This window comes from Rhinatrema bivittatum, chromosome 8, assembly GCF_901001135.1.
Source record: "Rhinatrema bivittatum chromosome 8, aRhiBiv1.1, whole genome shotgun sequence".
NCBI classification, from domain to species: domain Eukaryota; kingdom Metazoa; phylum Chordata; class Amphibia; order Gymnophiona; family Rhinatrematidae; genus Rhinatrema; species Rhinatrema bivittatum.
In genome coordinates this window covers 196,782,366-196,795,919 of record NC_042622.1, presented here as the reverse complement: position 1 = coordinate 196,795,919, position 13,554 = coordinate 196,782,366, and the positions used below count along the sequence as shown (strand labels likewise).

At 41.5% G+C, this 13,554-nt stretch overlaps 1 protein-coding gene across 1 annotated transcript in view; it reads left to right on the top strand.

Moving 5' to 3' along the window:
• The window catches only part of PIMREG (PICALM interacting mitotic regulator), a 70,151-nt gene that overhangs the window by 30,048 nt on the left and 26,549 nt on the right, over window positions 1-13,554 (top strand). Inside the window, exon 3 of the mRNA XM_029612824.1 lies at window positions 1,954-2,331. Coding sequence (XP_029468684.1) covers window positions 1,954-2,331 — 378 coding nt within the window. The remainder of the gene's footprint in view (window positions 1-1,953; window positions 2,332-13,554) is intronic.

Sequence of the window (13,554 nt, the reverse complement as noted above, 5' to 3'; positions counted from 1 at the left end):
CTGCGCGCGCCGGTGAGCCTATGTAAAATAGGCTCACCGGCGCGCAGGGCCCTGCTCGCCTAAATTCGCCCGGTTTTGGGCGGATTTAGGCGAGCAGGGCTCTGAAAATCCGCCCCATATTGTGTAGGATGTTGGTATTGAGATATTCATTTAGTTGCTTCAGGGCTGCTTTCTTGTCATTTTAGCGAGTAGGGGTAAGTTTGAGATTGGACGGTAGTTGTTCAGATCATCTGGGTTGAGGTTCTTTTTTTTTATTATTGGTTTGATCGTTGCAGTTTTTAATTTATCAGGTAGCTCACCTTCTTCGAGAGATTTATTTATGATTGCCGCGATGGTATGCGCTATTTCCTTTAGATCACATGTTGGGATTGTGTCTCGATCATGGCGGTCTGGGCTGATTTTTCTTAGAAGTTTCTCTGTTTCGGTGGTTGAGATTGGATCGAATTTAGACCATAGTATTATATTTTTGAAGGATAGTTCATCAGTGATCGTGGATTTATTAATGATTTATTAATGATTCCGGTTATTTTGCTGATTTTGTTTTTGAAGAACATGGCGAGGTCTTGGCTTAAGTTTTTGGTTTGTGATGTGGGATTGTTGTTTTCTGATATGAGGTTGTTTACTATGTTGTATAGGGATTTGGAGTTGTTAGTGGAGTTTTTGATTTTTTGACTATAGTAGTCACGTTTGGTATCGTTGATCATTTTTTTATATGAAGTGAGTTGCGTGCGGTACCTTTCCAGTGTTAAGGGACATTTGTTTTTTTGCCATTCCTTTTCTTTTTTCCTTAGGTTGGATTTTGTGACTCTTAGTTGGGTGTTGAACCATGGGATGTTTTTTTCTCTTTTGTTCTTTATCAGTTTTGTTCTTTCCGGGTTTATGTTGTTGGCAGTATCTGCTGTAAGATAGAACCATGACTGAATGGCATTGCTTATGTTGGAGAGATCCAGATTTATTAGTTGTTTTCCGAGTTCTTGTTGAAGGATGTTGGTTTGGAAGGGTGGTCGGTATTTGAAGGAGAATGGTTCATTTGTTTTGGTCGTGTTGTTGATGTTTGCTTGTGTCTTGCAATAATATTCAAAAACATTAACCCAAGCAACGATGACTTGTTGGGAATAACATTTAAACCTCACAACCCTCCACAAACACTCAGATCACAGAACAAAGGCCTCCTAGAAATCCTGAACTTAAAAAATTCTCAGCTAGCACAAACTAGAGATGGTGATATCAATTGCTGGCCCTAAACTATGGAATGCCATGACAGAGGAACTTCGCATTATATCGGACAAAAAGAAATTCAAGAGTGACTTAAAATCTTGGCTATTCAATAATGCCTTCTACTCAACAGAAACACCCAGTTCCTCATGACTCAAATAACCAAATTAAGTTTTAAACATTAAACCCCCCTATAACCTAGTTATCTTTTCATGTTATATATCTATCATTATAATACTTCTGTTTATTATGAATGTTTGTCCACCTTGTAATACTCATTATATAATTATGAATGTTTTACCTGTAAACCGTTATGATCTAGTAATTCTCACTTGGAATGACAGTATATAAAACATTTAAATAAGTCGACCAGCTCCCACCTGGGCTGATAAGGAGGCAGCCATCTGTTGGCCCTACAATACACCTCCCAGGACCTCATGACACACCAGTGTGTCCCATCACACCTTTTGAGAACCACTGCTCTTGGGTATACATGTTTAGATGTACCCAGAAGCTTTAGATTGAAGACCACTAATCATTTTAGTAGCCATTCTCTGGAAAGACTCCCAACTGGTGTCTGTATAGGTCTGTGGTGAGACCTCACCAAAGACCTATACAGGTGCAATATCATCTCCCCTTTTATATTCTAAAGTGCTATATTTTAAAGCATAACATAATCTGTAACCATATACCCTTGCAAAAAGTCCTTGTACTTATTGTGTGTTCACATTTTTACAGAAAATACAGAAGACATGCCAAAGCCAGAGTAATTATTTATTGGCTTCTCCTGCTAAGACTAAAGGCCATGGGAAGCAAAACAGCAGCTTTGATAACAAAGCAAAGAAAAATGCTTCGCCTTGGACCCCCAGCCATAAGACCAGCAAGATGACATCTACCACCATCCCATTCTCAAGTACCAAGGTCACACCCAGATCTAGTAAACGATATTCCCCTAAGTTAGGATCTGGCAAAGATCTGAAGCATTCTGAAGATAAAGATTGGAAGTCTGTCTCTCGCTGGGGAGGTAAAGATGGTCTCAGTCTCAGGAGATCTGTGAGAACTGCAGCACTGAAGAGCCCCTATTCATCACCTGCTACCATCAGCAGCATGAGGCAAGTTTGCATGATGATGATAGTTCATGTATATGTCTCTCCTAAATCCCAGACCACGGTGAGCTCCTATTGTATGTTGTAGGTATAGGCTGAAAGATTGATCTACAGGTCCTTTATCACTAACAAAATTGAGCAAAATATATTTAATTTTATTTTAATACTAAGAAACTCAATATGTATTCTTACTTCTATACTAAAGATGTTAAAAGTGCTTAATTTTGCCCAGGTGTTGCTCACATTGCTTAGTGAAATGTTCTGCAGATCCATTAATATTTGTTTTTCTCATTGGACAAGCTGGATTGGTAGTCCTCACATATGGGTAACATAATCAGGATGGAGCCCAATCACGGAACACTTTTGTCAGAGTTTCTAGAACTTTGACTGGCACCTACTGGACATGCCCAGCAATGCACCAACCCCGCATCCAGCAGGGGTCCCCCTTCTGTCTTCTTTTTTCCGCACAGCAGTAGCCACGCAGGTTAAGGAGCTCTCTTGAGATTCCTGACAGGAATTTTCCGCAAGGAACTTCTTTCAAAATTTCAAAATAATTCTACCCCATAGGGGGTCCCCCTATCGATATCCATACTCCACAGTCGAAAGATAAGGTTTTACCCTTGTTGCGGTTGATTCCCATCGAGTTATCCCTTCGGGGCCTACCGGCCATTGACCGCACCGCGGCTAAATTTTTGTCAGAGTCATGGTGTCGAGTTTTCGGTGCCCCGACTGTACTCGAACAATGTCAATCACTGACCCGCACGGGGTCTGTGTTATGTGTTTGCGGTCTGACCACGATGTCCTGACTTACACCAAATGTGCCCAAATGACACCGAAGGGCCGTAAAGCTCGTTTAGAGAAAATGGAGTTTCTCTTTCAGTCAAAACCCCCGACTCCATTGATAGTTTCGACTTTGTCCGAGCCGGTGCCATCTACCTCTTGCCAGCACCGGGACACTGCTGTTGCCCAACCGGCATCGACAATTCTAAAGGTGTCTATTCCCTCCTTGCCTCCTCAAGATAAGGACCGAGGAGATCATCGTGAAAAATGTCGACAGAGCCACCGGCAAAGAAGCCCGTCCAGAAAAGGCCCCATCCTCTTCTGTGACCAGGTCACCGAGGCGTTCTCCACCTTCAGTGGTGCCAGGATCCGTGATTCTACCTTCACCGATGGACCCTCCGGCTACACCAGTGCTGCCTCCTACTCCGGTGCGGGGTTCCATGCCCCAGGCTTCCACGAGGAATTGGATCGAATGATCCAAGAGGTCATCGGTAAAGCACTTCAGGGCTTCCAACCTCCATCGACGCCGGTACCGGCCCCCGAGCCGGTCACCAATCAGATTCCCATAGCGCTCGCACCGCTACTGGGTAGACTAGATGCATTGATCGGTTCCCTTCCACCGATGGAACCGAGAGCACCGGTAGCTCCGGTGCCTTCCACACAGATTCCATTATCATCGGATGATGAGGAAACACAGATACCCATTCCACCGTCTGGGATTTTACCACAGACTCGTCCATCGATGTCACCCGACCCTTTGGTGCCACCTCCGATGCCACCGATGCCTAGGCCTGGTCCTTCAGGATTAGCACCATTTCTCCCCACTGAAGACCCACTAGGGTGCTGGAGATCAGCCCTATGATCCTTGGACTGATGATTCATCCCAAGATACAGATGAACTACCATCAGAGCCCTCTCCCCCAGATGAAAGATGATGTTCTCCACCAGAAGATCTGTCTTATTAATTTCATCAAGGAACTGTCTGAAACCACTCCTTTTCAACTTCAGACAGAAGAGGACTCTAGGCACAAGATGCTGGAAGTACTCCCAATTTCTAGATGCTCCTAAGGAAATCATGTCTATACCTATTCATGAAATCCTGCTTGATCTCCTGAAGAGAAACTGGGAACACCCATGTTCGGTTTCACCTGTCAACCGCAAGACAGATGCCACCTATCTTGTGCAGTCTGCTCCTGGGTTCCAAAACTCACAGTTGGATCATCACTCTGTTGTTGAATCAGCCCAGAAGAAGGCACGACATTCAAAACCTCATTCCTCCATACCTCCAGGAAAGGAACAAAAATCCCTGTATGCATTTGGCAGCCGTGTCTTCCATGGCTCAGTTCCCCACACGCTCATATCTGGCCCCCACACACTCATCTCTTTCCCCCCCCCCCCCCCAAGCACGTCTGGTCCCCACACTCATGTACCTCTTCTTTTTGATTGTTGCCAGTTAAGTGCTTCATTCCTTTCAGGGTTCAAGCCTGCCGTGCATAACACCTTCCAGGATCACCAGACACTGTTGCTTGCAGTCAGAACTCCTCGTGGCCAGGCCTCATCGGCAGCAACAGCCAATGACAGGGACAGCTGGGCTCAACTCCCACCCACCAAGCCCAAAAAAAACTGCGATTGACAGCAAAAATCGCCCAATAATAAGCAACCCACGAACTGAAAAAAAAAAAAAAGTGAATCGCTAGAAAAAAAAAGCCCAAACTTGCGTCGGAGTTGACCGGGCTTGCTCGACACCTGCACACTGCAGGCAACACATTAACATGTCGCGACACACAGTTTGGAAAGCTCTGATCTAAAGTAATAGCAACCAGAGATGAAACTGACTTCTGTACTGCAGCCAAATCACCCCACAAACTTTCCAGGGTAACTGAGGAAGTTTAGTCACAGCAGGTCTAATTTGAAGATTATTGAAGGCGTTGTTAAGCGCCATGCCATTTTTTATGACACTTATGGCCAGGGAGACAAGAACACTTAGATTTTCAGTGAAAAACATAATTTTTTATTGAACAATATAAGTATTCTTGGGAGATGCTGATGCCATGCCTCTGAAAACTTGTCCACCAGCATCTCATCGTATACAGGAAGTGATCCTTCTTTTATAAATAACATACAATATTGTGGAAGCTTCTAGACTTGCGTGACTGCCCAAAGAATCATTTTCATAGGTTGTCATGTCAACCACATGATGACTATCTCTGAACTGCCCTGATTAGTTTTCCCAGATGTGTCCCATGTGCCATCACTCTCGAGATAGTCCTTTGTTCTGTTAAAATCTTATTGGTCAAGATAATTAACACATCTGTGGCTGTGTTGATTAAAAACTCATGAGAATAGTGCCTGAAGCTCCCGCCGTTGGTTTCTTCTTTGTGATCAAATGAATAGGCCTCATCTTTCTGGTGCCAGCTTGACTGCCTTTATATATATATCTGCAAGTCATGCTCAGAAAGTCACTTAGAGTTCATTCAGCCCTGGCAGGCTATAGAAAAGCAGAGGATTCTGGGAGTTCCTTCTCCATGTTGGTTTTCTGTTCAGGCCCACTCATCATTTCCCTCTTGTGCCACTTACAAATGGCAAAAGTGGCACACCCAAGTACCAGAGGTGAAGACAGAACCATGAGAAGTGATTATGGAAAATGGGCTGAAGTATGTAGGCTAGCAACTAACCTTGTGTGTGTGTGTGTTGTGTAAATTAGACTCATAGATAGCCACGCACTCGCTAAGTAACAAATAGTAGCGGTATGACTGAGTGTCACTAGGTATCCATTAGCTTTAAAATTGAGCTATAAGGATACCTGCATTATAAAAAGGACCTACTTTAAAATAGCAAGACCACATATGTTATCTTTCAGAGTCAAGTAATTACATAATAGTTGTGTAATGTGTAAAGATAAGAAGAACAAAGAGAGACTAGTATGCAAGTATTATGTTTCTCATATAATAGGTATACTGGGCAAGTCTCTGCAAGGAGTACTGTTATTGTAAACAACTACCCAGGATAATATTTATTAAAATAGCAAGAAGGGTATAATCAATGCACATAACCATAAAAGTGAAGGAAGCCCAGAAAATAGAGGGCAACCAAGAATCAACAGAAGGACTCATACTGTGTTTTGCTTATATAATGTGGGACAAGTTATAAAAGTGTTGCAAAGCATAAGACATGTTCTGGTCATAGGCAGAAGTGGGCCTAGGTGAACAGAAGTGTCACACTACCAGAGCACATCTGTGAGAGGTTGTGAATAAACGCTTAAGTAACTGATAAGTAGTGTTACAGGAAGAAATGCCTAAAAATGTATATAGGGAAAATAGAAGGGGCTCACCAAATTCAGTATATTGGGTACAGAAAAATACTTGTGCAGAAGCAGCAATAGGGCAGAATTTACCTCAAGGGAATATGTGATTTATACCAAGACATATCACAATGTAAAGTGGTCAGCAGTGGGACAGGGTGATTGGTTAGTGTGATCAGATTAGCTTTCATAGATAAAAGTGAAAGAGAACATATCAACTAATCATCTCACTGACTCAGCAAGTAAATGCATATACTCATTTTAAGGTATAGGACTGGATAATGTTACAAAATGCTGGAACTGTAAGGCTACTAAATACTGCCTCAATTCAGACTGTATCATTAACTTAAAATCTAAATAGTGGCATTTTGAAAGGTGCACATAACTAAAATATTGACTAGGTGTATCATTTCATATTTTTTGTTATGACAATCAGTTATCACATATGAAATAAAGGTCCATATAAAATGAAAGGTGCACGATGACTTATGTGCAAAGGATAGGATGATTTCTGAAATCAATGACATTTGACATATGCAGTTCTCTCAGTTGGGTGGATTTCTGACATCAGAGCATAGACTTAAATCAGTATTAGATGTATATGTTATTAAAGCCTAATATAAGAGCAAAACAAATTCAAATTAATCAATGAGACAAATTCCATCATGGCCTCAGCTCCCTACATCTGGTAATCCCTACATCTGCATAATAATCCTTCTTTATTATTAGTAACATGCAATAGTCTCAGGACCACAAACAACTTAAATGCTCAGACATCACACAGAAACATGCATTTCACTAAACTGACACACAAATTCATTCATTGCATTCTTCAGATGTCATGACACACATATAACACAAAAAAGACAGATAACAATTAACATATTTGAGCTCAAAAAGTAGACCAAAAAGTATTTGGATCGATCCAGAATAAAACAAAAATCAAAATTAAAATGATCTATTTAAAAATGAAAAAATTAAACTGAGGAAAAATATAATCTTCAAGCTTTACAGCTCAAATGGCAAAGAAAGTGTGTTTTCTTTTTCAGTCTGGAAAGATATAAAATCTGGCATATAATAAAGTAAGGTAATAGTTAAAGTGAAATTACAGCATCATTGGAATTAACATTCTGATATACCTTAATTCAGCAAATAGCAGGCAAGCAAATTTCTTGTTTCTTTTGTTATGCAACTGGGAAGCACTACCACAAGGTGTGGTGAGTGAGCTGTTCTCCATCTGGGATTTAAACTCTTTTTTTTTTGTCTCCTTTTCCTAAGGTGATAATGTTAATGCTTTGTAATTCAAAGATTGAAAATCTGTCACCTTTGTTAATGGGTCATACAATGCACGGTCAATACTTGTACCCTTAACTCCTAGCTTAATTCCTAAAAATGAAACCTGGGACAGACAATTTTGTTCTTTGTTAGAATTTATTTTAGTTTCTTTCTATGCTGTTTATAGAAGTAGTTCTGTAGCGTGCATTGCACACAGATCCTGTAAATACTGTACTTAATGGATCGTTTAGATAATCACAGATGCACCAGCTGGAAGTCTGAAGGTCTTGGGACAAGGTTTAAAAATAGAAGGGCTTCAACTGAATTTCCACTGAATCTATACTCTGCACTTTGCCATACGGGTCTTGTTCAGTTGCCCATACTGAAACAGGCATCTATAGAAACTGTTCCCGTCTGTATGTGAAATTAACAAGCTGTCTGGCTGAATGCGCTACTTTGGAGATTGGTGCAAAAGAGAGCTCTATTTCTAGGGCTTGTAACAAATCCCTGCCTAACAAATTTACTGGACAATCTGGTGCATATAAAAACTGACTTGTTACTTCTTTTCATTGTAACTGTAAACTAGTCTTAGCATGGGTTCTCCTGCTCCTGCCCTCATTTGTACTATTCCTAGCAGACGACATGTATAACTATTCCCTGCTGTATATCTCTAAATCTCGGGAAATCGTCCTGGTCTGCCTTTCCCACTAATTCTATTATATGGGGGATTTCTTTCAGGATTTGCTCTACATTTATGTGCAAAATGAATATCAACATTCAATACCTGTGCTTCTGTCAGGATCAAAATTAGCTCCTTATGAAGGGCTAAACACCTCTGCCATTTATTCTTCTTCTAATACTTCCCATCCTTCTAGATTACTGCACCTATTAATTAATTCTAGGAATACCAAGCATCACTTCCACTGGTTCCATATTCCACATCATCGAAAACCCATTTAACCCAGATACTTTCTCAGCATATATTCTATCTAGAAACACTTTTCCCTCTTTCTGCTTATTTAATTTCTCCATCTTTCTAAGTCTTCTGCAGTTAATGTCAATTCCCTGTATGTACCCCCCTCTAGCAGATGGAGACAGAAGTTTATTAACAAAAACTCCGCCTATATATAGCACTACAGTCACCTGAAAAGATAGGAATTCAGAGCAGCCATAGCAGGAGCATAGGGTGGGGGCATTTTACTCCATTCAGTATCATCAGAAACAGAATCTCTGCCTATACCATAAAAAAGACTTGCAAATGTTTATTTAACGACTGCCTTTTACATAGTTAAACCAATTTAATGAGAGGGTTGGTTTCCATGAGCTTTCCTATTATCTACTAGATGATTCCCTGTCACCACAAAAAACTGAATGAAAAAAGCAATATATCTCCTATGTCTGCTCTAAAATCTTTTAAGTTTAGTGTTTGCAAACCCAATATCTTATGAGCTTCTACCCAAATTCAATGTTAGCCAGCCAGAGAAAGCTGACGAAACCAAACTTTCTGAAAGAATCTACTAAATTAAATTCATTTACTGTCCACAACTTTAATTCCTCAATAGTCTGTTTATACCTTTTAAACAAAAGCCAGTCAGGTAAACCAGTTCTCCCCCACTGTGTCCTACTACCATATGAATCGCCTGGAGCTTTACCCTTCCACCTTCTGTTTACCTGCCAACCCAGTTAACTCTCCAGCTCCCAGTGCTCTTTCAAGTGCTGAACCTGCCATAACAATCGGACATAAATAAAAAAAAACAGATTGCAAACTATACTGTCCCAACACTTTCCCTTATGTCCCTCTAATAATTCCTCAGCCTCGCAAGCTGCGCAAGGACTTACAACCATAGGCTAACTGGTACTATTGTTAAATTTCCTTCTATAGTTTTTCCAGTACACATTTTATTAACAAATATACAGACAAATAATTCACAATCACTCTTAATAAGTTCTCCTTAAGTAGAATGGTCTACAATGGGCATCCCCAAAGTAGATAAAAAAAAATAGTGCACTGTTATTTGCAATTGGCCAAAAAAGAAATCTTTTACTTACTTACCTAGAAAATTAAATTTGCAAATTAATTATATAGGCATGATTAACTAATTACAGATCTGTCTTCCCATGGGGCACTCACTTCTTCCGGGTACTATTATCTTCCGGGTACTACTTTTTCAACAACCAGTCATCCAGAAATCAGAAACCTCTGTTCCTAGGAATTACTATGTAATAAACAAAACTTCGGACAGCCAATTAAAGTCCGAGTAGCAGCATTAGATCTGCCCCAGTCCAGCAGAGTCAGACGTAAGACTGCACAAGCGATGGCTGCAGCCCTCCAGTCCCTGTTCAGGCGCCATAATGTTAAGCGCCATGCCATTTTTTATGACGCTTATGGCCAGGGAGACAAGAACACTTAGATTTTCAGTGAAAAACAAAATTTTTATTGAACAATATAAGTATTCTCGGGAGATGCTGATGCCATGCCTCTGACAACTTGTCCACCAGCATCTCATCGTATACAGGAAGTGATCCTTCTTTTATAGATAACATACAATATTGTGGAAGCTTCTAGACTTGATTGACTGTCCAAAGAATCATTTATATAGGTTGTCATGTCAACCACATGATGACTATCTCTGAACTGCCCTGATTAGTTTTCCCAGGTGTGTCCCATTTGCCATCATTCTTGAGATAGTCCTTTGTTCTGTTAAAATCTTACTGGTCAAGATAATTAACACATCTGTGGCTGGGTTGATAAAAACTCCTGAGAAATAGTGCCTGAAGCTCCCGCCGTTGGTTTCTTCTTTGTGACCCAATGAATAGGCCTCATCTTTCTGGTGCCAGCTTGACTGCCTTTATAGATATCTGCAAGTCATGCTCAGAACGTCACTTAGATTTCATTCAGCCCAGGCAGGCTACAGAAAAGCAGAGAATTCTGGGGAGCTCCTTCTCCATGTTGGTTTTCTGTTCAGGCCCACTCATCAGCGTCTCGAATCTTTTGTGGGTCAAGGACCTTGCCAGGCGGAGGAACTTCGCCTGATACCAGGGCACTGGAAACTGCTCACTCACATAAACCATCCGCCTCTGGAGGAGAATGAAACAAGTCTGCCATTTCCAGCCATGGTCTCTCAGCCGTGGCAGAGACACCAATATCTCCAGATGAAACGGGAGAAATGCCGGGCTGACTGCAAATAGTCTGGATCTTTACTCTGTCACAAGCGGTGAACTTGGGAGGTGGAGGCCATGATCGAGTGAATGGGGCTGAGCGAAGACTCAGCAAACGACGGGCTGGCAGCCAAGTCAGTGGTTGCGGTTGTCTGCGAGGGTAATGAAGAAATGAACTCAGGCGGAGTGGCTTGCCGCATAATTCCAGCGGGGGAGTAAGATCTAACTACTCCTTTCCCCTTCTCCATTACACCGAGGGGAATAAAGAAAAATAAGTAAAGAGGAAAAAATAGAGAAGAAATGCTGGAGCACAGAGTTCGTGCATCTACTCAGGGTGCCATCTTGACACGCCCCCAATATTTATTTATTTATTTATTTTAAGATTCTTGTATACCGCCTATACAATTTTTATATTGGATCTAAGCGGTTTACAAATAATAAAAGAAACCGTACATAATAGTTAAAAAAAATATATATATCTATACTTTTGATGAGGTTTTTGTGTTCCTTCAGTTTCAAGACAAAACAAGTGACAGTGGTTACCCCTGAAATTGTGCATCATTTGCCAGGATTTTAATTTCCTTCAGCTTCTGTAAGGGGAAAAAAAATTGTACAAACATTACTAGTTTTAATCCTATCTACTGGATTTAGAAGTCTGATCCCCCTGCAGTCACTCTTTAGCTACCTCTGATGTGGTTTCGTTTTTAGATGCATCACTATGATAACACAAGTTTCTGTGGACACACTGCAGTACTCCGATTTTGTTTTTGGTGGGAATGGTTAAAACTTTGAAGTTGGGACAATCCACGTTAAGAAAAAGGGGTGTGTTTAGGGAAATTTTAGAATTACTGCACCCTGCAGTAATCCCTATTTTCACATCTTGCACTAAGGAACGAGAGAGAGAGAGAGCTCCTATCTACAAGGCCTCATAGTAGTGAAGTATTTATATCTCTATAGGAGGGCCATCTAATAGGTTGAAGTGAGGTGTTGGTGGTGGTTTAGGGGCCAGTTTTGCATGTACAGTGAGACGAACAGCACTGTACACCTTGTTGAAGATTTGACATCATTTGGAGTAAGGAAAGTCTCACAAAGATGACATTTTGTACTGTTATCTCTCCCTAGTTTGATGGTACCCTGTTATAGAGTCCATCAAGCTAGGGTGAGAGAACATAGTAGAAATTTCATCTTTGTGAGACTTTCTTCACTCCAAATGATGTCAAATCTTCACCAAGGTGTACAGTGCTGTTCGTAAATCTTACTGTACATGTGAAACTGGCCCCTAAACTACCACCAACACTTCACCTCGACCTATTAGATGGCCCTCCTATAGAAATATAAATAGGTGCACACAGTGAGGCCCTCCCTAGAGGCTCTTTCTTTCTCTCTCTGCCCCCTTTTCTCTCTCTCTCGCACGCTCTCACTCTCCCCCTCTCTCCAAGCCTAGAAATGGCCAAAATGCAATTCCAAAAATTTATTGCGAATTGCATTATGGCCATTTCGGGCATATCTCACAGCCTAACCCCAGGGAAAAAGGTGTAGTTACTTCAGGTGTTAAAACCATGCGATAGCATGCCTTATGCTACTGCACAGTGCGATATTGCCCCTCATTTAACTAAATCCCGCCCAAACTCCTTCCTGATCCCATTCCTCCCAAAAATTTGTGTTCGTACCATGCGTTACAATTCTTATCGCATGCGTTATCGTGTGCGTTAATGCCATAACGCATTTTGATGAATGACCCTATAATTTATTTTAAAATTGTTGTATCACTACTGTAAATGTCATTAAGATTTGAGAAATTCTATTATAATTCAAAATGGATCAAACACCAAGAGGCCGATGCAGTATAGTGTGCTCAGCCTAGCGCACAGCTGATGTGTGATTGGACGCGTGTTTTGGAGGCTCTAGAACAACTCCAGAAGCAATAATGGGATTAGCTCATTCAAACCAGCACGTAGCTAATAGCACTCATCGCATGTAAATGCCGTGTAGATTAGGCTATCAGCTAGTATCCAAGATGCAAAAAATCAAAGCGCCCAATATGCACGTTTTAACCCGCAAAACCTAATGCCTGCCCAAGAGCTGGCATTAAGTTATGAAGCTCCCGAAGCCTTAACAAAACAGCTAAAAAAGCTGCTTTTCTGTTCCTCTGACTCCATATTATCGTGATACTAAGTAGGAGGAACGACAGAGAGCAGCATTGTGAGAGAAAAAGTCTTGATGGCGGTCACGTTAGGAAAATGGACATTCAATTTACGAGCGTCAATTTTCCTATCCCGCAAAGCCACTAGACATGTCTTAGCACAACCTTTTTAGCATGGCTTCGTTATCATATCGCGCCGGGTGCCCAGCAATGGTAGATGAGTGCCCATTTTCTGTGCGCTTTTATTGCATTGGCCCCCAAGTGTGGTTCACATTAAGGGCCAGATTTTAATACCTACATGTGGGCGTACATTTATGCGCGCAACCCAGCATGCACAAATGTACGCCCGATTTTATAATATGCGCACGCAGCCGGGCGCATGTTATAAAATCTGGGCTCTGCGTGCACAAAGGGGTGCACAATAGTGCGCTTTGCGCGCGCGCCGAGCCCTTGGGGAGCCCTGCTGGCTTTCCCCGTTCCCTCCAAGGCCGCTCCGAAATTGGAGCAGCCTCGGAGGGAACTTTCCTTGCGCGCGCCCCCCTAGCCCTACCTAAAACCCCTCCCTAACCTTTATT